Below are 22362 nucleotides of genomic sequence, written 5' to 3' on the forward strand. Positions count from 1 at the left end.
ACTTTGATCCTGGTGTCCTTGAGACTCTTGAAAGGCGCCCATAAATAAAATGTATTATTATTATTATTATGATGTGTGAGCATGGCTTTTCTTTATCTAATGAGCTGTGAATGTAATGGAATAAAGTGCAACATGCACTGAACATGATATTTCTCACACTGAAGGAATGTTACTACATAAGCCTGGAAGCTCCGAACTTATGATTTCTTTACAGTAACCATCCTACTTCTCTAACTTCAGGTAACATTGACTTCTCTAACTTCAGGTAGCCCCGGCTTTCTCTCTCCATCCCCTCCCCTTTCCCAGTTCTCCCACTAGTCTTACTGTCTCCGCCTACATTCTTTCTGTGTCCTGCCCTCTCCCCTGACGTCAGTCTGAAGAAAGGTCTCGACCCGAAACGTCGCCAATTCCTTCTCTCCCAAGATGCTGCCTCATCCGCTGAGTTACTCCAGCATTTTGTGTCTACCTTACTTTTTTCAAGACGTGTTGCCATCTAATGGAGTTTACCCCAGCTTCTCATCGACTTTAGTTTCAACTGAGCTCTTTAATATCACATTTGGTGAAATGCTAATTTGACATTTAAGATGGACACCTTCAATCTGCCCTTGGAATGGATTCGCTTTTTTTGTATCCAAAGCTGAATTGAGTTCTGAACCCAATGACCTGATGAAAAACAAGTGAGCATTTTCTTGGAAACTAGACATGCGCGATACATTCCTCTGTTTGCAATCCATTCTAATATTTTGCAGATGGCATCAAATGGTCTGATTTGGTTTTGAGTGTGGACAAGACACATCCTAACCAATTTACTGTGTTGTGCTTGAATCTAATGTCTTGACTAGAAGTGCAGATGATTCTTGAACATTTACTCAAGTATTTTTGGAACCCCTCGTGTACTATATTCACTCAGCTGTTTGTTAATATCATAAAGGGCAGAACAGTGACACATCTGATAGAGCTCCTGCCTCTCAGCTCCAGAGACCTGGGTTCAATCCTGATCTCAGAGACTGTCTGTATGAAGTTTGCACCATCTCCCTGAGACCGTGTGGGTTTCCTCCAGGTGCTCCGGCTTCCTCCCACATCCCAAAGATGCATGGGTTTGTAGGATAATTGACCTCTGTAAAATTGCCCGTAGTGTGTCGGAATGGATGAGAAAATGGGATAACGCAGAACTAGTGTGAACGGGTGATCGATGGGGAAATGAGTCAGTGGACTGATCAGCTTGTTTCCATGCTGTATTTAAACTAAACTAGAAAATTAAATTGATTGAAAACTTGCGACCTCGGGAATACTTATAAATCATTCACTCCGTACTTGGAATTGGTAGTGCTGCCATTTGCTGTTATGATAGGCCAAAGCATTGCTGACGATACAAATATCTTCTGTTTACTGTTTTTGTTGGTTTGACCATCCCCATTGTGGCAGGATGCATAGAAATGTGAGGGGTTGTGTATTGGGAAGCCTAATGAGGGCAGGACCTACACAGTGAATGGTAGAGCTCTGGGGAGTGTTGCACAGCGGAGGGATCTAGGAGTACAGGTACATAGTTCATTGAAGGTCGAGTCGCAGGTAGATAGGATATTGAAAAAGGCTTTTGGCACATTGGCCTTTGTCAGTCAGAGTATTGATTATAGAAGTTGGGAGGTTATGCTGCAGTTAGATAAGACATTGAGGCCACATTTAGAGTGTTGTGTTCAGTTTTGGTCGCAGTGTTATAGGAAAGGTCTTGTCAAGTTGTAAAAAATGCAGAGAAGATTTACAAGTAAGTTGACAGGAATTGAGGGCTTTAGCTATAGGGAGAAGTTGAGCAGGCTAGAACTTTATTCCTTGGAGCGCCGGAGGATGAGGGGTGGTCTTAGAGGTGTACAAAATCGTGAGAGAGATAGATTGCATAAACACAGAGCCTTTTGCCCAGAATTATGGAATTGAGAACCATAGGTTTATGGTAAGGGGGGGGGGTGGATTTAATAGGAACCCGAGTGGTAATTATTCACACAAAGGGTGGTGGGTGTATGGAACAAGCTGCGGGAGGAGGTAGGTGAGGCAGGGACTATCGCAACGTTTAAGAAGCATTTGGACAGGTACATGGATAGGACAGGTTTAGATGGATCTGGGCCAAACTGAGGCAGGTGAGACTAGTGTAGATGGGACGTGTTGCTCGGCGTGGGTAAGTTGGGCCGAAGGACCTATTTCTAAGCTGTATGACTCTGACTCTATGACTAATAATTTGTTTTGGGGGGTGAATTGAGAAGTTTTGTAGGACATATATTTGCAATTTAAGCTAAATTTATGCTAGTGTTGATGATTAACTTCCTTGGAACAGTTTGAAATCTTTATCGCGAGTATTCTTAAAATCTGTACTGAGTTGCCTGCCACGTGGGCATTTCCATTGAAATGCACTGAGGGCTGAAATATGAGCTGTCTAAACTAATGCAGTAATTTTTGTTCTGCACCTGTAGCCTGACCTGAGGGGATTCAGTCTGATTCCAAGTTGGATTGCTTGCAAAAGAAAGCTTGAGGAAGGCTTTGGTTGTATTTTTGCTGAACAAGCTTAGCTTGCTTCTTGCATGTAGCTGCTTGAGATAGTTTGCTTTTCTGCAGGGACTATTTAAGAAAGTTTGCAGTGTTTCTGAATTGGGGTCTGGTATTTTCTGTATTGGAGAAACTTGTACTTTTGTTTGTGAGAGCTTATTCACATTTCTAACGCAGCCTTCTCTTCCTCCTTCCCACCAAGAATACCCCTCCTCCCCCTTCATGTATTCATACCAGATACAAATCCCAAACTCAGCAAATATTTGAGCTTGCTTAGGTTAATGTTTAATGAGAGATCTTTATCGTTAGTTAAATGCAGACCACTGGCAGTGCTGGAAGTACAGAACTTGGGTTCATTTTTTAATTATTAACTTTGTGCTCTGCAGAGGTACCTGCACCCTCATTGCAAAAAGTTCATAGACAAGTTGCATGCATTTTTGAGGACAGACACGTTGTTTTTAACAGACGGCGAGCTGTTTCTGCAACTCTAAACATGCATTTGGGAAAGGCAAAAGGTGGTTGGCTTTAAGTTTTTCTACATTTGTCCAGAATGTTGTATTAAAATTTTTTTTTTTTAATCAAAAACAAACCACAAATGGTGATAATACACTGCAAAATGTAATCTTATCCATGTGCATTCTTTTTAATCTAATTTTATTTCTTAAGTTTTGCAGCACGATTTTTATTTATTTATCCTCTCCTTCCTGAGTCCAGCAAATGCATTGTACCTATTACCTGCCATAGCAATCAGTCAGACCAAGTGGAGGCAGTGGAAAATCACCTGCCTGTTCTACCTATGCTGGCTTAGCATATGGTGCGCAGTAAGATAGATTGGTTTGAGTTGTGCATTAACCTGATTGTACAAGTGTATGCAACCAGGGCTAGGCTCTTTCAGTAAAGGCCTGGAGGTTTAAAATGTTCGTGTTCTGGTTTCATAACTAATTATTATTTCAAAAAAAATGTTTTAACCACCACCTGTCAAAGTAATTTTACCTTTGTGCATATACTTAATCGGAGTGTATTTCCACAGTATCATAGTTTTTTAATGTTAATTGTTTAAAGAAAAAAGGTGGTCCCATTACCGGTTTAATAGAAGCACTTCAGTGTTGGATTTTGTATGAAAACCCTATTGCAAACTTTCTCCAGCAGATAGACAAATAGAAAGTTCATCAGACTTGTAAATCGGTAAAGTGCTGTACCATAAATGGCTCATTAAAAGCTACAACAGTTTTGCAGGGATCTTGAATAGGTTTTTAAGTGTATCGGGTTGATTTTTTTTGGCTGTTAATCCCGTTGTGATTTTTGATTGCCAAGTGGCAACTTTGCAGTGAAGTCTCAAAGTCAGCTTTTGAGTAGAATAGAGGAATGTCTCATTGTGCCTCCCTTTTGATTTAGTCCTACTTTGATCTTGTAGAATTAAGAGAAAGTGGGATGCTTCAACTCAAGTGCTGAGGTATTTCAAGAGCAAAGCTCTGTATAGGTAAACCCACTTGGGCAGTGCTTTGTCCTCTGGTGTATATGTGCGTGTTCTTCCTGTTGGACTTTGCACTATTACCTCCTTGCCTGTGTCATTTTTTTCATGTCAGTTGATGTATATTTAAAAACTTCAGACCGATAATTTAACTGGATTTTATGTATTACCTTTTTAATGGCTTGTAGCTATTTTGAAATGTGCTGTTATTTGTTCACCTTAGACTTGCTATTTCAGGTTTGCAATAGGTTTTAAAATAGTGTAAATCCTTCTCAATGTTAACACTTCTTGGAATGAACTAGCTGTGTCTGTTGCCAAATGCTGTGAGAAGCCTACGTGCTGCAGTTAGGGTTTTGTCAGCTTGCCAAAAGTGGGATGTGCCAAGCTGGAACCCTTGGATATGAAGCTGAAAATTCCATGGGTTAATTTTTTCTGTTATCTATTTCTGTTCTAATGTAATTTTTCCATGTACTTAATTTTGGAATTGAAATATAAAATGATACTGAAAGCCACTGCATATAGGAAATGAGCAGGAGTGGTCTGGTGACATTATCTGGATTGGATTGGCTGTGCAGTATGATGTAAGAGGTTACAGTGCAGCCCTTCATAGGTTTTAAAATGAATTCCAAGACACCATTATAAAAAGACTGCATTTGTTCTTATGACTGACCCTGAGCAGCAGTGTTTGAATCTTATTGTGCAATACTGTTCGGAATATGGAAGAACTAGAATTAGACTACCATAGAACAGAACTTCACTGTGCCACAGATTTGATGTTTTACATAGAAATGGATCCACCAGGTAATGCTGCAATAAAATCAAACCAGCACTGGTTTTAATGTATGTGTGTACAATTTTTCAATGTTAGAAACTGGGATGTTATTCTTGGTAACAAGTGAGCAATGCCGATTGTACAGTGTTTGTAATGTTTCAGAAAAGGCATGTCATGTTTATTGTGAATGAGGAAGATTTCCCACGACCCCCATTACTCCCCTCCTCCCCAAAACCCTCCCCCATCATCACTTTGTACCGGACTCATTAACTTCAGAGCTGTCGGGGATTCTTTAGTTATTGCTTGTAACACTAGTTAGCAACTGATAAGAGTATATTTATCCTTTTTAAGAATGTTGAATGATAAAAGGAAATTCCCCCAAAATATTGTTTTACCCTTGCTGTGCGGTTCGTAAATAAGCTGATGTTTAGCAAGATGCATCACGGTAAATTTTTCTCAGATCTAACTAGTGATGTAAAAGGAGTGCATTTAGACAAACAAATGATTTCAAGATAAGTAATTAGCTAAGAATGACTTTACGGATGCCTCTGAATCTGCACAGACAAATTGAACTTGTATGTGATGAGCATCACAGCGATGGTTTATTGAGACCCGTGCAGGATTCATTGACATTAAAATGATGTGCAATGTTAAATTCTAGTTTCATGATACAAGGGCTGAATTTTGAGAGGAAAGTTGCGCATTCCAGGATTGCTTTTGCAGTAAAAACTGAAAAAAAATGTATATTTTTATGCAGACAAATTGATGAAATGCAGCTTCACTTCAAACTCTAAAGTTGACCTAATATCAGTGCTGATTTTTCTGATCTTAATTTTAACTATTTTGTTTTGTATATATAGTTTCACTTAATCTTTAGTCCAATTTGTATCCTATACAAATTTGGAATAACGGGGAGTTAAATCTGCAGGTTTTAGTCAGTAATCTGTTATGTTAAATTGTATTGAAATGTGTGGGGAAAATACAGTGGGTCTATGAACAATTGCAAGTTAGTATTTTTTTTTGTAAATTAAATTGGCTGGCATGTCGTAGGTTTTTAATTTGCATTTTAGATACCAGCGTTATATGATAGTGGCTGGTTCATATTCTTTCCAATGGCATATTTAATGTGCAGCTCAAAACCTATAAAGAGCCTGACTGTGTTCAGTGTCCCTATATTAATGACTAATCTTTGACGATTTAATGTCCACTGGAGCTGAAAAAAATTCTGCAGTATTGTTTTTATTGGCTGTAGAATTTGTTTCTGTATGGTTCATTTAAAGAGCTCTGAGCAGGGTTTCAGTGCAGTATCTTAACTCTTCCATGGCCATTTCCTCCTCCACCAGTCAAACAGATGAAGTACTTAAAGTGGACCGGGAAAAATATTTGGATTTTTTTTTTTTGAAACTTAAAAATGAGTAGGAGAATATTTGAAAATTGTTACGCAAAAAGTGCTGTAATGTCAGATTTAATCTGACAGGTGTGCTCACGTCTGGTAGGGTACTGAATACATCATTGGACATTTCCTGATGCTACATAATATTATTGGTGATTATTTGAACAGGTTTTAGCTCTGGGAAGCTCCTTAAATTCAGGTGTGCTCATAATTTGTTATTTGTTTCAAAAGTAAGATCTAATTTGGTGCATATTTTTTTAAATTGCTTTCAAATTTAGTATTGTAGAATTATCCTATAGCAAATAAGCCACTGTATTTCAGTATAGAACTAGACTCGCAATCAAGTTCCAAATCTGCCCTGCTGATTATCAGTTAAAGGCATCAAGCATCTTTTGGTCTGTCCTTGCCTATATGCAGAATTTCTGGAGAGAAAGCTGAATTGGAGGGATGTGTTCATTCTTATTGCAGTTGGGTAATTGCCCATATTGTGGAATTATCTATTTCCTTATGATACATTTCCCTAGAATGTGATACTTGGTGTATTCAACCACTGCATTCTCCTTCATACACTAAATCGACTTCCTTAATTAAATAACAGTTGATTTCTTGTGTGTTGCTGAAGGATGCTGTTAATACAAAATGATTCATTCTTGTGAGGCTAAGCAGCATCCATTTTAACCACAGCCAACTGCAATGCACTAAAAGTTTAATACAGTCGCATTTAACGCACAGCGTTAGTAATTAAACATTTGAGTACTATTAAAATGTGTTCTCTTTGTTTGTGGAAACTTTTGAAAACCTATTATTCATTCGACTGGCATGTTTATCTAAAACAAATCTGATATATTAGACATGATTTTTTTTTAAAACAAGTATTTTGGAAATGTTCCTAAGTTTTTATTTTTAATTCACACAGCTTTGCCTCCGAAACCACCAAAAGTAACACCTGTAACCAATAACGGAATAAATAGCACCATGTCTCTACAAGATGCTGAATGGTACTGGGGAGACATTTCCAGGTAAGTCTGAGCTTAGAAGTTCCAAGTATTAAAAGAAAACAGTAAGTACTATAGTTCAGCCTTAAGATGGAGCTAAAATGATCAGCCAGATATAGACACGAGCAGGAAATGCGATTAAATATAAACACCGAACCCTCAAAAACTATCTTTGTTATTTGAATAGCTAAAGTGGAGTCCGTGTGTGCTTGTCAACAGCGGTAGCATTAAGGATATTAATTAAATTGGAGAAGAAACATTCACCGAGTCAAAGTTGGCCTTGATTATAATATATTTTTCCTGCTGCATGCAGGTTAGAACATAACTGGACTATGCAAACCTCGTAAAGGTATTTGGCTGGGTGGCTTGCAGCTACAGCGCCCTCCACAATGTTTGCAACAAAGACCCATCATCTATTTATTTGCCTCTGTACACAATTTGAGATATTTAATCGAAAAAAGCACATGTGGTTAAGGTGCACATTGTCAGATTTTAATAAAGGCCATTTATATAAATTTTGATTTAACCATGTAGAAATTACAGCAGTGTTTATAGATAGTCCGTCCCGTCCCCACATTTCAGGACACCATAATGTTTGGGACACCGCAATTTCATGTAAATGAAAGTAGTTATGTTTAGTATTTTGTTGCATATCCTTTGCATGCAATGATGGCTTGAAGTATGCAAGTCATGATTGACGGCCACTCAAGAATTGACCATTTTTTAGCTTTGAAAAACTCCTTTGTTGCTTTAGCAGTATGTTTGGGATCATTGTCTTGCTGTTGAATGAACCGCCGGCCAATGAGTTTTGAGGCATTTGTTTGAACTTGAGCAGATAGGATGTGTCTATGCACTTCAGAATTCATTATGCTACTACCATCAGCAGTTGTATCATCAATGAAGATAAGTAAGCCAGTACCTTCAGCAGCCATACATGCCCAGGCCATAACATCCCCACCACTCTTTCACAGATGAGGTGGTATGCTTTGGATCTTGGGTAGTTCCTTCTCTCCTCCATACTTTGCTCTTGCCATCACTGATATGTTAATCTTCGTTTCATCTGTCCACAAGACCTTTTCCAGAACTGTCGTTGCTCTTTTAAGTACTTCTTGGCAAACTAACCTGGCCAACCTATTTTTGCGGCTAACCAGTGGTTTGCATCTTGCAGTGTAGCCTCTGTACTTCTGTTCATGAAGTCTTCTGTGGACAGTGGTCATTGACAAATCCACTCCTGAAGACTGTTTCTGATCTGTCGGACAGGTGTTTGGGGATTTTTCTTTATTATAAAGAAAATTCTTCTGTCATCAGCTGTTGATGTCTTCCTTGGCCTGCCAGTCCCTTTGCGATTAGTATGCTCACCAGTGCTCTCTTTTTAATGATGTTGCAAACAGTTGATTTTGGTAAGCCTAAGGTTTGGCTGATGTCTATAACAATTTTATTCTTGTTTCTCGGACTCATAATGGCTGCTTTGACTTTAATTGACACAACTTTGGTCCTCATGTTGATAAATAGCAATGAAAGTTTCCAAAGGTGATGGAAAGACTAGGTGCTGAGAGCTCTCTTATACATGCAGTAAGGAAGCATTTAAACACACCTGAGCAATTACAAACACATGTGAAGCCACGTGTCCCAAACATTATGGTGCCCTGAAATGGATAAACACATGCGATTTCTTTACATGTGCTTAAACATAAGATGAAACCAAAATGTATTAAAAATACCCTTTAATAAAATCTGACAATGTGCACTTAAACCACATGTGACTTATTCTATTACAAACCTCAAATTGTGGAGTACAGAGGCAAATAAATAAATGATGGTTCTTTGTCCCAAACATTATGGAGGGCACTATATATAACGTGCACACATTTTTCGAATGTAAATTGGATTCAAACTTGTTCCCAAAGGAAGAGTATCTGCTAAAATGAAGTTAACATTCCCAAAACAGTATCTCTGTATTCTATAGCAGTATTTATCTAAGTTGCACCTAAATGCTAAATTTATTTATTTATTTTTCTCTCTGCTTAATCCTTAAGCTGCATTCTGCCACAGAGTACTGGTATAACGGAACATTCATTTTGGTTTCAGGGAGGAAGTCAATGAAAAACTGCGCGATACCGCTGACGGTACCTTCTTGGTCCGAGATGCATCTACGAAAATGCATGGTGACTACACTCTTACCTTGAGGTGAATTTTCCCAATATTCTGAACTTTTTCTTTTGTGCTGAGTCATGAAATACGGTCTTGCCAAACTTAAACTGGAAAATGCGATTTCTTTACAGGAAAGGCGGCAACAATAAATTAATCAAAATTTTTCATCGAGATGGCAAATATGGTTTTTCTGACCCATTGACTTTCAATTCGGTGGTGGAGCTTATAAATCACTATCGCCATGAATCTTTGGCACAATACAACCCAAAGCTAGATGTTAAACTGTTGTATCCTGTGTCCAAGTTCCAACAGGTATGATTTGTTTGCAAGTGGTCCTTTATACTTTCTTTAAATGTAAAGCAAGCCTATTATAACTTGAACTGTCTGGAGAAGATTTCCGTCCCGAAACGTCACCTACTCCTTTTCTCCTGTGATGCTGCCTGTTCTGCTGAGTTACTCCAGCATTTTGTGTCTCTTCGGTATAAACTAGCATCTGCAGTTCCTTCCTACACATAATTACATAATTAGAAGGAAACTTAATGATATTGAACCAGATCATGCTGACACATTCCACTGTCTACCATCCTATCACCATCCATGATCACCACAATACACAGATATAGAAGGCCCCCCTTTCTGGCCCAGCGTATCCAGCAGTGTGATCTCACTAGCAGTGGCGTCTCCAATGGCAATTGATATCCCTAATACCTGAAACCCTCCATAAAAACAGCTGGCAAAACCCCCCCACCTGCATTGCTGGCTTCTAACAGCTGTGGTTCATTGTCCTTAATTCTGGATTAAGTTTGCCTTTGGACTCACAGCTGCCAGAGGAAAATGACAGATTTGATGTTCTGAATCTGTCGGGGAGCTTTGGGACTTGCACGGAAGTCTTCGACTTCCATTTAAGTGGATGAGAAAAGAGAATAATATCTCTTCTGATATCGACCAGCATGATTTGATTCGTCAGAGATTTTTGTATAATGTCCATTGCTGTTGTGTGGTGCTGGTTATTTATCAGTCCATATTCTTGTGTGGTCTTCAGGATCAGGTGGTAAAAGAGGATAACATTGATGCAGTAGGCAAGAAACTCCATGAGTATCATACTCAATACCAAGAGAAAAGCAGGGAATACGACCGACTTTATGAAGAATGTACAAGGACATCTCAAGTGAGTTTTGCTGCAAACAGAATGTCTATAAAAATTGATACTTTTTTGTGCAACAAAATGTTTGAGGTTGACTAGATTTTTTTTTTAAAGAGTTGAATTGTTAATCATTCATTTAATAAAATTGATTTTAGATTTTTTAAATGGAATTATTTGTGTTCAATTTCTTTAACTTTGTTTATTTTCAATTAGGAAATACAAATGAAAAGGACAGCAATTGAAGCATTTAATGAAACAATCAAAATATTCGAGGAACAGTGTCAAACACAGGAAAGGTACAGCAAGGAGTACATTGAAAAATTCAGGCGAGAAGGAAATGAAAAAGAGATCCAAAGGTTCATATCTACTCAACTTACTAGCTTTGGTCTTTCATTGTTAATTTAATTTCCAGTTGTGATATAGTTAGTATGTATTTGCACTACATAAACTTCCGAGAGAGAAAAAAATACATGTCATGGGATAAGGTTCAAATGGAGCATGAACGATGAGGACTGATCTGGGTCTGAATAGTCCTTCAATGCTGTTTTATATGGGTTTTTTTAAATTACATCTCAGTAACGGGCCGTCTGATCTAACTGGTCTACACCCATATTTATATTCCTAATGAGCCTTATTGTTTGTTTTCAAACATTTCTTATGTTCCCCTTTTCCCGTCTGCATTGAGCCCATTTCCATCAGTCATAGCCGTTTCAAACACCACATGCAACAGTAAGTTCTGCATTAGTGAAACATAAACAAAAGCAAAATTCTTGTGATGGCTATCTTTGTCTCAGACTTAAACAGGGTCACAATCGGAAACTGGTTTTTGCATGTCTGTTGTATAAAGCCTCTATTATTTTGAAGAACCATCCTGGCTCTCCATCTATTTTTCCCTCTCCCAAGAGAAAGATAATCAATTGTCAATCTGCTTTATCATTTCCGATAGTTTTATCCTCTCTCGAGTTAACCTTTTCTGCATTTAATTTAGTGTTGCACTGCACTTTTATAAAGTTCAGAGTTACATATGCTACTCTGAAAGTTATGCACTCATGATGTATGTAAATTTACATTTCCCATATATTGGATTCTATTCCTCTGGAATCGATTTACATTTGCATTCGTTATGATTTTCTTGCCCATTTTGTAAATTATGTGCTGCATTCCCATACGTCTTTACTCCAACACCCATGTCATCCTTCCCAAGAAATAATTGGACTGGGGAAGGGAGGAAAAAGTCAGTTTCATGTTGCACTTGGTGGAGGAAGGGTTGGCTAATGCAAAGGACATAACCTGCTATGGGGCACAGCCAGGTTGCGTGGGATAGGTTATGGAGGTCTTCTGGTCAGTGGTTTAATTGGGGCATTTAGGAGATAATGCAAATAAAGAAACATAACATGTTAAGTAATGAATGTCAGGCTGTAAAAAACTAAGCCAATACACTTAACAGCATAGATGGATTATTTAACAGCAGAAATGGCCAGTTACCTGAAGTTATAAATATCCAATCCAGGTGTAAGGTGAGGTGTTGTTCCTCAAGCTTGTTATAAACAATGCAGGAAGCCACTGATTGCAGATAGGTGAGATGAAAAATTAAAGTGGCAGGCAAAAGGAAATTCTCTCATCTCTGCAGACTAAACCTAGTTCTTTCGTAAAGTACTCTGAATGTTTAGTTTTCTAATTAATGTAAGCACTTATCTACTTGTCCTGGTAATTCTTAGAATTAAGGTTACACATAATCAACCCGTCTCCCCGGTCGCTCCCACTTCTCCCCTCTCCCATCGGGCAAGAGATGCAGAAGTTCGAAACGTATACCTTCAGACTCGGGGACAGTTCAGGCAACTGAATGGTCCTCTCACGCTAGAGTGCGGCCCTGACCTGCCATCTACCTCATTGGAGACCTTTAAACTGACCTTTAATTGGACTTTATCTTGCATTGAATAATATACCCTTTAAATATGACGGCTTGATTGTAATCATATGTAGTCTTGCCTGGATAGCATGCAACAGCAAAGATTTGCAGTGTATCTCGGTATACATGACAATAATAAACTAAACAATAACTGTTTTAGGAATCTAAGTAAAGTATCTTTTTTTCATTCTGTCTCCTAGATATCTTGTGCTTTTTTTCTAGTACTTTTCTACTTTTTCTGTAAAAGCCATGATGACACGGTCTGTGGTGGGAATGAATCTAGGAATCCGCCTTTTATTTGAATTGCACTCCTGTCCATTTTTTTCCCCCATTGAATTATTGTATGTGAATATAATTATATTCCAGCTTGTACCTGAATATCCAGTGGTGCAATTCTTTTGAACCAAGGGCATTTTTCCTCTGGTTTGGCTTTTCAAAAAAAAAATTCCCCCTATTGCTCCAACTCTGTTTTACTCAAGATTCCAGCATCTGCAGTTCCTCATGTCACTTTCCTCTTATTCTTGTAATCTTCCCTCCTACGATTTTCATTGTTTTTGTTAGTTTCTTTAGTGAAAGTTCGGGGGGAAATGTCCACATTTTCTTGATGTTGTTTTGACTTGAGTTATCTATCTTATTTTTGCTTATTTTATCGTACAATATTTGTGTTTAATTCTACAATATTTTCCAGTTCCTCTGCTTTCCTATGTCCTTAAGTCATCTATACTATTTTCCCCAGGTTTAATTTTATCTCACTAGCAGTATCAGATTTGTAATTAATCTATTGGAGAAGGCATGTTTTTGAAAATGTTCAAAGGGCCCATTTTCTGTGGTTGCTTAAGTCAACTAACCCTTAACCTAAAACTGGGAGTTCCTACTTTAAGTATCATGTTCAGAGTTAATGTTCATAATGTACTTTTCTTTAGGATTATGGTAAATTATGATAAGCTGAAGTCTCGCATCAGTGAAATTGTCGACAGCAAGCGGAGGTTAGAAGAAGATTTGAAGAAACAAGCCGCTGACTATAGGGAGATTGACAAACGGATGAACAGCATCAAACCTGACCTCATTCAACTAAGAAAAACGAGAGACCAGTACCTCACGTAAGCAAAATAATTCAAGGTCATTCAAACTTTAAGGTCCTGCAATACTTGGGACGTGAGGCAAATATCGGCGTGGACGCTCCCTGACCAGCTGGCAATTTCAGATTTCCATCATAAGTTATAGGCGCAGAATTAGGCCATTCGGCCCATCGGGTCTACTCGGGCCATTCAATCATTGCTGATCTATCTTTCCCTCTCAACCCCATTCTCCTGACTTCTCCCCATAACCCATGAGACCCATATAAATCAAGAATCTATCTATCTCTGCCTAAAAAAATATCCTCTGACTTGGCCTCCACAGCCTTCTGTGGCAAAGAATTCCACAGCTTCACCTCCCTCTGACTAAAGAAATTCCCCCTCATCTCCTTTCCAAAGGTGCATCCTTTTATTCTGAGGCGGCTATGGCCCCTGGTCCTAGACACCCACTAGTGGAAACATCCTCTGCTGTAATTTTGTTTGGTGTTTTGAAATTCTCAGAATACATGTGTGGCAGCTATATGAATACAGCATAATAAGAAACATGTTAATTGGGTTGAAATCTTTATGAGATTGTTGCAGTTGGATTGGAAATAGAAATCGCCGTGCATTTTAATTGACTGGGGAGACTTCAGAAAATTAACTTCTTCAATATGGCACTGGACCACCTGGGCAGAGGTTTGGTTGTGATACCAAAAGCATTGGAAGCTATGACTAGATTGGGCAAAGGCACAATATTGGGTAAAGTGGATTATAAATAGTGACTTGGGTATCTTATAATCTGTATGCTCAATAATATTCACTCCTGTCAATTTTATTTTTCTGTTCAAGGTGGTTGACGCAAAAGGGAGTTCGACAAAAGAAGATTAACGAGTGGCTGGGCATTAAGAACGAGAACGCTGAAGAGTAAGTGACTTTTTAATTTTTAACTACTTTTACATGGATACTGTTTTCCTGGGTTTTGATGCTTTGATAACCGAAAATGTTTTATTTATTTTAGCCAATACTCTATGGTGGAGGATGATGAAGATCTACCTCATCACGATGATCGGTCTTGGAACGTGGGGAGTCTTAACCGGACTCGGGCGGAGAGCCTTCTAAGAGGAAAACTGGATGGGACGTTCTTGGTCCGGGAGAGCAGCAAGCCAGGCTGTTACGCGTGTTCAGTCGTGTACGTGATCTCTGTCTTTGCTTGCAGATGCTCTATAAAACACTCCTTTGCCTCTACGAAACTATTTTAAGATCATAGTCAGGGCACTATAGAGATTTTCCTGCATGATTAATAACCTTTTGAAGTAATTTAGAGACATCGGGGAGACAGGCCCTTCGGCCCACCGAGTCCGGGCCGACCAGCAAACCCTGTACATTAACTCTATCCTGCACAAGCTAGGGACAACTTACACGTATACCATGTATACAAACCCAAGCCAATTAACCTACAAACGGGTACGTGTTTGGAATGTGGGAGGAGACTGAAGATCTTGGAGAAACACACATAGCAACTAAGTCGCAGGATTACATACATGAGTATTGTTGTTGACTTGAAGAATATCCGAGGCCAACGCATGTAGTCCATACTTCTCAGCAGTCAGATATGGCCTTGGTTCAATATTTTATCAGGAGTACATCACCTCCAGCGGTGAAGCAGAATTTAAGTACTCTCCTGAAGTGGCAGCCTAGATTTGAATATGGTGAATGGATTAGCTCCTCAATTTTTACAAAATGTTGGGGATGCAAGCTAAAGTGATTTTTCAGCCAATGCTTTGGAATAATTCCTTAATTTATATCACATTTTCGTTCTCTTTTATTAACTGTTCTCGTTCAAGAATATTCATGGGGAGAGTTAGATAGCACTTGGGGCTTACGGAATCAGGGGGTATGGGGAGAAAGCAAGAACGGGGTACTGATTTTGGATGATCAGCCATGATTATATTAAATGGCAGTGCTGGCTTGAAGGTCCGAATGGCCTACTCCTGCACCTATTTTCTATGTTTCCACCTTGTTTTGTTTTCTGACCCGTTCCTTGTTAAAGAGCTTTTTTTCTGCTGCACTCGCCATCTGCATTTCAGACAAGTTTATCCAACGATAGTCCAACGTGATGTTTAAAATCGGAGACCTGGTTGGAATATTACTGTTGTGTCTGCTGGAAGATATCACTACTTGGTGTGTCAAGCATTAATGCTGATAGAAGTATATAAAATTCCAAGAGGCATAGAAAGTTTTCCCCCCAAGGATGGAATTATCAAAGACATGGGGACATATCTGCAATGTGAGTGGGGAAAAGTTTAAAGGATATGTGAGGGGCAAGTTTTTTTTTTTTTTTTTTTTTAGGGTGGCGCACACCTGGAACATGCTGCCAGAGATGATGGAGGCAGTTGTGTTAGTGGCCCTTGAGAGGTTTTCAGAGAGGTACATGGATATGGATCCTGTGCAGACAGAGATATAGATTGCTGATTAGCATGGATGTCGGGGGTTATGGGGAGAAGGCAGAAGAATGGGCTTCAGGGGGAAGAGAGGGATCAGCCATGATTGAATGGCGGAGTAGACGATGGGCCGAATGGCCTAAACCTGCTCTGTTCACTTATGAACTTAGTTTAACGTGGCATTATGTTCAGCATGGACATGGTGGACCAAAGGACCTGTTCCTCTGCTATACCATTCTATGTTTAATTCTTGATAGGTGATATTATCCAAACAAGTATAAGTTGATATTTTCTACCTAAAGATAATCGAAAGGGTTTTAAACTCTATTGATTGATGTACTGTTTCCAATTCATTTCAATTTTTCTTTTCCTCCTTTTAGGGTGGAAGGCGATGTGAAACATTGTGTCATAAATAAAACTCCCACGGGATATGGATTTGCGGAGCCATACAACTTGTACAACTCCCTTCGAGAACTGGTGCTTCATTATCAGCATACGTCACTCGTACAGCACAATGACTCCCTTAATGTCACACTAGCTTATCCAGTATATGGCAATCAGAGAAGATGAGAGCTGAAGACTTGGCTTTTGACTGCTGGACTTGGTCATTGAAATGGCTTCTACTCTGCCCTGATTCAGTTTGATTCCTGTTCAGGCGATGGTGTGCAAACTTGACTTGAGCTTTCCAGAGACGAGAGAAGCAACCGCGTTAGAGCTCTGAATATAAACTCGTAGCGTGCTTGTTTTTGTAGGGAAGCACATATTAATTGAGCACTGCTATTAACTGTCTCCTCCTTGGGGATGTTGGGGCAGGTTTTTATTGGTGCTTGTTTACATTCTTCGAAAGGATTTACCAGTTGGAATGTTGGATCCTGCAAATCCATGGAAATTTTTTTTTAAACTGAAGGAAGAACATCAATGTTCATTAAAAAACAAGAACCCAGTGAAATGTTTCTCTTTGGTCCAGATCGTGGAAATGAATCAAAAATGGAACGGCTCATTAGAGAAATGAGTGAGGACTTCATATGTAGCAAGCTGGCACCTTGGAAAATTTGTACCAGGTTTATCATGAGAAAGGGAAAGTTTTTTTTGTTCAGACGTGAGGGGGGTGCTCGGATGGGACACTGTCAAAAGTGCCGGATTTCTAGACTTGAGGCCATGCAAGCCTATTTTATAGACTGTTTAAAAAAAAAAAAGACTGAAGGAAAAAACGTCTACAAAAGTGGCACACAGTATAATGTATATAATATGTATATGCATCATCCCCACTCTGGGATAGTTGGATCAAGTAAAAATGCTATCAGCCTAATCATAGCAGCTTTTACATTGTTTCCTATTTTACAGCTCTTTTTCAGATATGGAATATGCAGGCCTGCATAGCAATATCACATTTTCAACAAAAAAAAGAGTACCCATGATATAAGCTTTGTTTTGTTGCCTAAAAGTGTTGTCAGTTTTCACATTGTTGTGTTGGGTGTTTCCAAAACACAAAGGGTGCCTGTGAATTCAGCGTTGAAAATTTGAGGGGAGGAGAGGGTGGAGAATCTGATGGATTCTATGTAAATCACTGGCTCAACAGCATTTTGACGATTTTAAGACAAAATTTATGAATCAAACTTCAAAACCTATTTCAGAAATTTTGTGTATAGCGGTGGTCTTTCACTGGTTTAACCGTGCTTAAACCACGTTGTTTTCGCCTAACAAGCAGCCATATTTTATATATCCAGAAAACACTAAACTTTCTTTTTCCACAACAAAAGCATCAAGGCCCTAACCTAATGTTAACAAGTTTCTTGCTCCGGTTTGAAATCTGGAACTCTTAGTGTCACCACAGTTTTCCATCCCTACACTCTATAAGCTTTTTTAAAATCAAGCTTAATATACTCCTTGTTTTCTGACTTGCTTCACCTTTATCTTCAATTAAACCATGGTCCTGCAGTTGTGGGCCTTGGCACTTTTAACTTATTACCTCAGTTGTTTTTAAAACAAAATTAGCCATCTAATGGGCATAATTGTAACCGTGTACCTGAACCCATAGTGGTCGTGTTAGTGGGAAAACAACATGTTTGATATCAAATCACTTTATCTTGCCCGGTGCATTGCTATAATTCAGCTTCTTGTTTCACACAACACAAAAGCAGAAGCGTTTTGGAACTTCAACAGTGTATAATGGTGCACCTTTTGAGACTCCAGGGAAGACACAGTACCCTTGTAGCGCATTTAACTTTTCAGCTGTATAGTGTAGTCCTCTAGCATAACTAGCCTTCCGAACTAAATTGTCAGTGCAACAGATCTACAGATTTTTTAATTTCCCATCTAAGGACTTTTTTCATAATTTCACCCCCACATTTTAAAGTAAACCTTCTCGAAGAACGCTGGATCATACAGCTACAGAATAATTGAGTCATTATAACCTTGCAATTGGTCACTAGAGACTTGTGAACCATTTTTGTATTGGACATTAACGGAGGCCGCCATGATAGAGAAGGGGTCGGGGGGAAAAATTGGAAACATTTCTTGCAGCTGAACTTTCTCCAAGCTAAGTGATCTATTGTACAGTTTTAAGATTTAGATTATTTCTGCACATTACATAGCCAAGCATTGATGACTATGCAACTTGAGTTGTCGCAGAACATAATGTTCAAACCTGCTAAAAGACAATCGAGTAAAGTTTAATATTAATTTAATTCCACAAGTAAACCAATGTTTCCAAAACATTTTTCTACAAATAAAAACTTGGTAGCAGAGGGCTTGCTTATTTCGCAATCCAATGTGCAAGTCATCTTAAGACGCAACGTGCTGGAGTAACTCAGCGGGTCAAGCGGCAACCCTGTAGAACTTGGGTAGGTGACTTTTTGGGTTGAGCCCCTTCAGACCTTTCTTCAAGTCATCTTCATTAGCTTGTGAGGGAAAGTTGGCATTGTCTACTTCTCCCTGATGTGTGATGAAGATACTAAACCTAAACTATTAGACTACAAAGATGTGCTAGGCTGTGGCATTATTCACATTATGACCCTTTTGAGGGCACCACTCGCTCTCTTGCAAATTTTGAATATTCTCCAACCTGAGAATACTTGTGCTTTTGGTAGTGTGAAACAACCTGGTCCCGTGTCTGCAACAAAGTAATTATGGTTCCATGAGCATGCTTTAAGCTCTTCCAAAGGTACCACGTGCGATGAGCTTTACAAAACTTAAATCAAACTGTTAAGTGTTTGGGTGTTGAACTGGTTGTGCGCACAGAATTTTCTTTCTGTATTGGAAATTCATTTCGTTTTCTGTGTCTCTACGGTGTACGTTCTTTGTATTTTTGCTGTAGCTGTGTTTTTTGAAGAAGCTTTGCTCCTTTTTAAATGTGTGTAATGCTTTGTTTTAATGGTACTACTGCTGATGAGCTTTTTTTTTAAAAGAAAAAAAAATTTGCATTGTGTGCCATTTTGTTTGGTGTTGCATTTCTGTGAAACTTCCTTGGTTGTGGAACTTTGTGTTTTCACATGGTGATGCATATCTTAACAAAACTGATCTGAAAGGATATTAATCTTGTAATTATTCATGAGCCATTTTATTTCTTGAAGTAATAAATGTAGTTGAAGAATTTTGTCCTGACGTTGGGCGTTTTAAAAGAAAAAGTCCATCACCCCCATCCCAGAACTATTCTACATTCCGTTGAGTATTTAGAGTAAATTCAAAGTGGGGAAGGGGTGGAATCTTTCAGCTAATCTCGTGAGGAATGAATTCTGTTTTTTCCAAGGTTTTTTTTTTTTTTTCATTTTTGACTAGCTACTTTCCAAAAGAGAAATCAGATACGACTTTAGTTCTGCTAGGCCCTTGGGCGGGATCATCACCATGAGACTGCAGTTGATGCCTGATGTGCTGCTATTTCTTTTCAGTCTTTTAAAAAAAAACTTAACCTCCATTAGTTGAAATAATGTTTGTACATTAGTTAAGATTGCTTTGTTTAAAAAGCCTTTTCCATTAAAAAAAAAAAAAAAAAAAAATCAACGTAGCAGAATAGGCGGCATTGCCTGAGGTCTCTACTATCACTGAAGTACAGCCTCTTAAAGCTATGCTTGTTCTAGATTTACTAGGGTTTTTTTTTCCATTTTAATTTGCTATTATTCATGTATATGGCTATCATAAGGAATAAAGTTTTGTTTGGAAAAAAGTGCTTTGTGTGGAGCTGAGGAGGAAGCTATATGTAGAATTTTTAATAGCTTCCATGGCCTGTTAACTGCCGTTTCTCACGTGACGACATAATGTGGTTGTAGATTTTTGTTGCAAGGAGCTGTTTTGAATAGCCATGAAGACGGGAGGTGTGTAGTTGCCATGGATATTGACATCGAGAATGTGTTAAATTCAAAGATCCTTGGTAACTGCACACCTATGAATTCATTAATGGCATTAGAGCTAAAAATCCCCTTTTCTATAAGAAGGCCCTATTGTTCAGGGACTACATAACCATGAAATTACCATTTCTTTCATTATAGGCCACATTTGAATTATGGCTGACAGGTACCTCTCCATGCATTACTTAATACTGCACAGATCTTTAGGTAAAAGTACTATTTGCAGCCATTTAAGCAATTTTGCGAGAAATGAATTTAAAATGTGCACTTAAGCAAGTAGGAAGTTTGTACAATTTATCACGGTACAGAAGACCAAACTAATGGTACTTATGACTGAATGGGGGGGGGGAGGAAATGTTCTTGCCTCAACCTAGATTTCCAACATTGGTATATCTTCACGAAATTCTGACGTTTTTAACCCAAATTTGCATAACAATTCTACAATATTTATTGATCATCAGTGCCTGATTTACCATTCGGAAATGATGAGATTATCTAGTTGTCCAGGTACCTTCCTCTGCAGAAGATGCAACACCTGTCCCTATACCTCCTCCCTCCATCCAAAGACCTCGACAGTCCTTTCAGGTTAGGTAGAGGTTCACTTGCACCACCTCCAACCTCATCCACTGTATCTGTGGACTCTTGTACATCGGCAAGACTGGACGATCATTTGGCGATCATTTCGCCTTCGCTCAGTCTGCCTGAACCTACCTAATCTCCCGGTTGCGAAGCACTTTAATTTTCCTTCCCATTCCCACACAGACCTTTCTGTCCTAGGTCTCCATTGTCAGAGTGAGGCTAAACACAAATTGGAGGAACAGCATCTCGTATTTCGCTTATGGTATCATTTGTGATTTCTCAAACTTCAGATCGCACCAGCTTCTCATTTTCATCCAACAAACAGCTAACGATGGTCTGTTTCCATTATCGTTGTCACTTTTTTTTCATATCTTTCATTCATTGTTCTTTATCTCTCTTCATTGTCTATATTTATCTTTTCCCTAACTAGTTTGAAGAAGGGTCGAAACATCACACGTTCCTTCTCTCCAGAGATGCTGCCTGTCCCGCTGAGTTACTCTCGCTTTTTGTGTGTGTGTATCTTTGGTTTAAACCTGCATCTGCAGTTTCTTCCTTCGTCTTGCGTTTGAGGCAGCAGAAGTCCGCAGCAGGGTAATGCCATACGGTTCGACATCGGTAGATTCCTGCCCTAAAAAGGGTGCTTGGTTGGCGCCAAGCAATGGCGTTGCTGCTGTCTCTGTTGTCGTTCGCCTGACTGAGGTCAGTCGACAGGGCTCACCACAGGGAGGTCGACAACATGAGCCCCCAGTTACTTCCTACACACAGCTGTCAATGTCACCCGATGCAGGCGGTTCTGGTCGGTGACACTGTGGGCCAGTGGTAGAGATGCTGCCTTACAGCACCAGAGACCCAGGTTCAATCCTGCCTGCGGGTGCTGTCCATGGAATTTGTACATTTTCCCCATGAACGGCGTGGGTTTTCTCCAGGTGCTCGGGTTTCCTCCTACACTCAGATGTGCAGGTTTGTCGGCTAATTGACCTGGTAAGATTGTAAATTGTCCTGTGTGTGTGTGTAGGCTAGTGTTAGTGTACGGGGACTGCTGGTCGGCACGGACTCAGTGGGGCCGAAAGGCCTGTTTCTGCGCTGTATCACTAAACTAGAGAGACTATCTTGAAGCTTCATATTACAACCAGTATTCACTTTTAACCTTGCATGATTTAATGCCTATTGAACTATTAATGAAATGATAGCGGGGTACTTGAAAAATAATAGGAATGGGCAGATAATGAAAGGGAAATTAGGTTTCGCAAACCAATTGGATTGTTGAAGTGAGTAGCAGGGGGAAGTTTAAATTTGTATTTCAATATGGAGACATGTAAAATCTAAGATTGTGGATTTATTTATTGGCATAAGCTGAGAATTAGTTAAGAGACAGGAAACAGTAGGAAAAATTGAGCATTTTCAGGCTGGAAGATGAGCTAATGTATGGATAGCTGCTGGGTACCTAGCTGTTCACAATCTATATCAATGATTTGGAGGAATTGTGCTACTTCCAGGCTTTGCTTCTGATGCAAACTGAGTGTCAACGTGTGGTCAAGGGAATTTACACTGGGTAAGTGAAATGAGGAAACGGA

The 22362-nt window shown here is 39.1% G+C and overlaps 1 protein-coding gene across 2 annotated transcripts in view; it reads left to right on the forward strand.

Moving 5' to 3' along the window:
• pik3r1 (phosphoinositide-3-kinase regulatory subunit 1) overlaps nt 1–19461 on the forward strand; it is a 70877-nt gene extending 51416 nt beyond the window's left edge. The window contains exons 8-16 of one of the 2 annotated variants that reach the window (XM_033018576.1): nt 7085–7187; nt 9252–9350; nt 9446–9626; nt 10357–10482; nt 10672–10814; nt 13291–13467; nt 14275–14349; nt 14444–14614; nt 16247–19461. In XM_033018576.1, coding sequence (XP_032874467.1) covers nt 7085–7187; nt 9252–9350; nt 9446–9626; nt 10357–10482; nt 10672–10814; nt 13291–13467; nt 14275–14349; nt 14444–14614; nt 16247–16436 — 1265 coding nt within the window. In that variant the 3' untranslated portion in view covers nt 16437–19461. The remainder of the gene's footprint in view (nt 1–7084; nt 7188–9251; nt 9351–9445; nt 9627–10356; nt 10483–10671; nt 10815–13290; nt 13468–14274; nt 14350–14443; nt 14615–16246) is intronic. The other variant, XM_033018577.1, reaches the window with a different exon arrangement.
• Nucleotides 19462–22362: the final 2901 nt, after the last annotated feature.

This window comes from Amblyraja radiata, chromosome 3, assembly GCF_010909765.2.
Source record: "Amblyraja radiata isolate CabotCenter1 chromosome 3, sAmbRad1.1.pri, whole genome shotgun sequence".
Lineage (NCBI taxonomy): Eukaryota > Metazoa > Chordata > Chondrichthyes > Rajiformes > Rajidae > Amblyraja > Amblyraja radiata.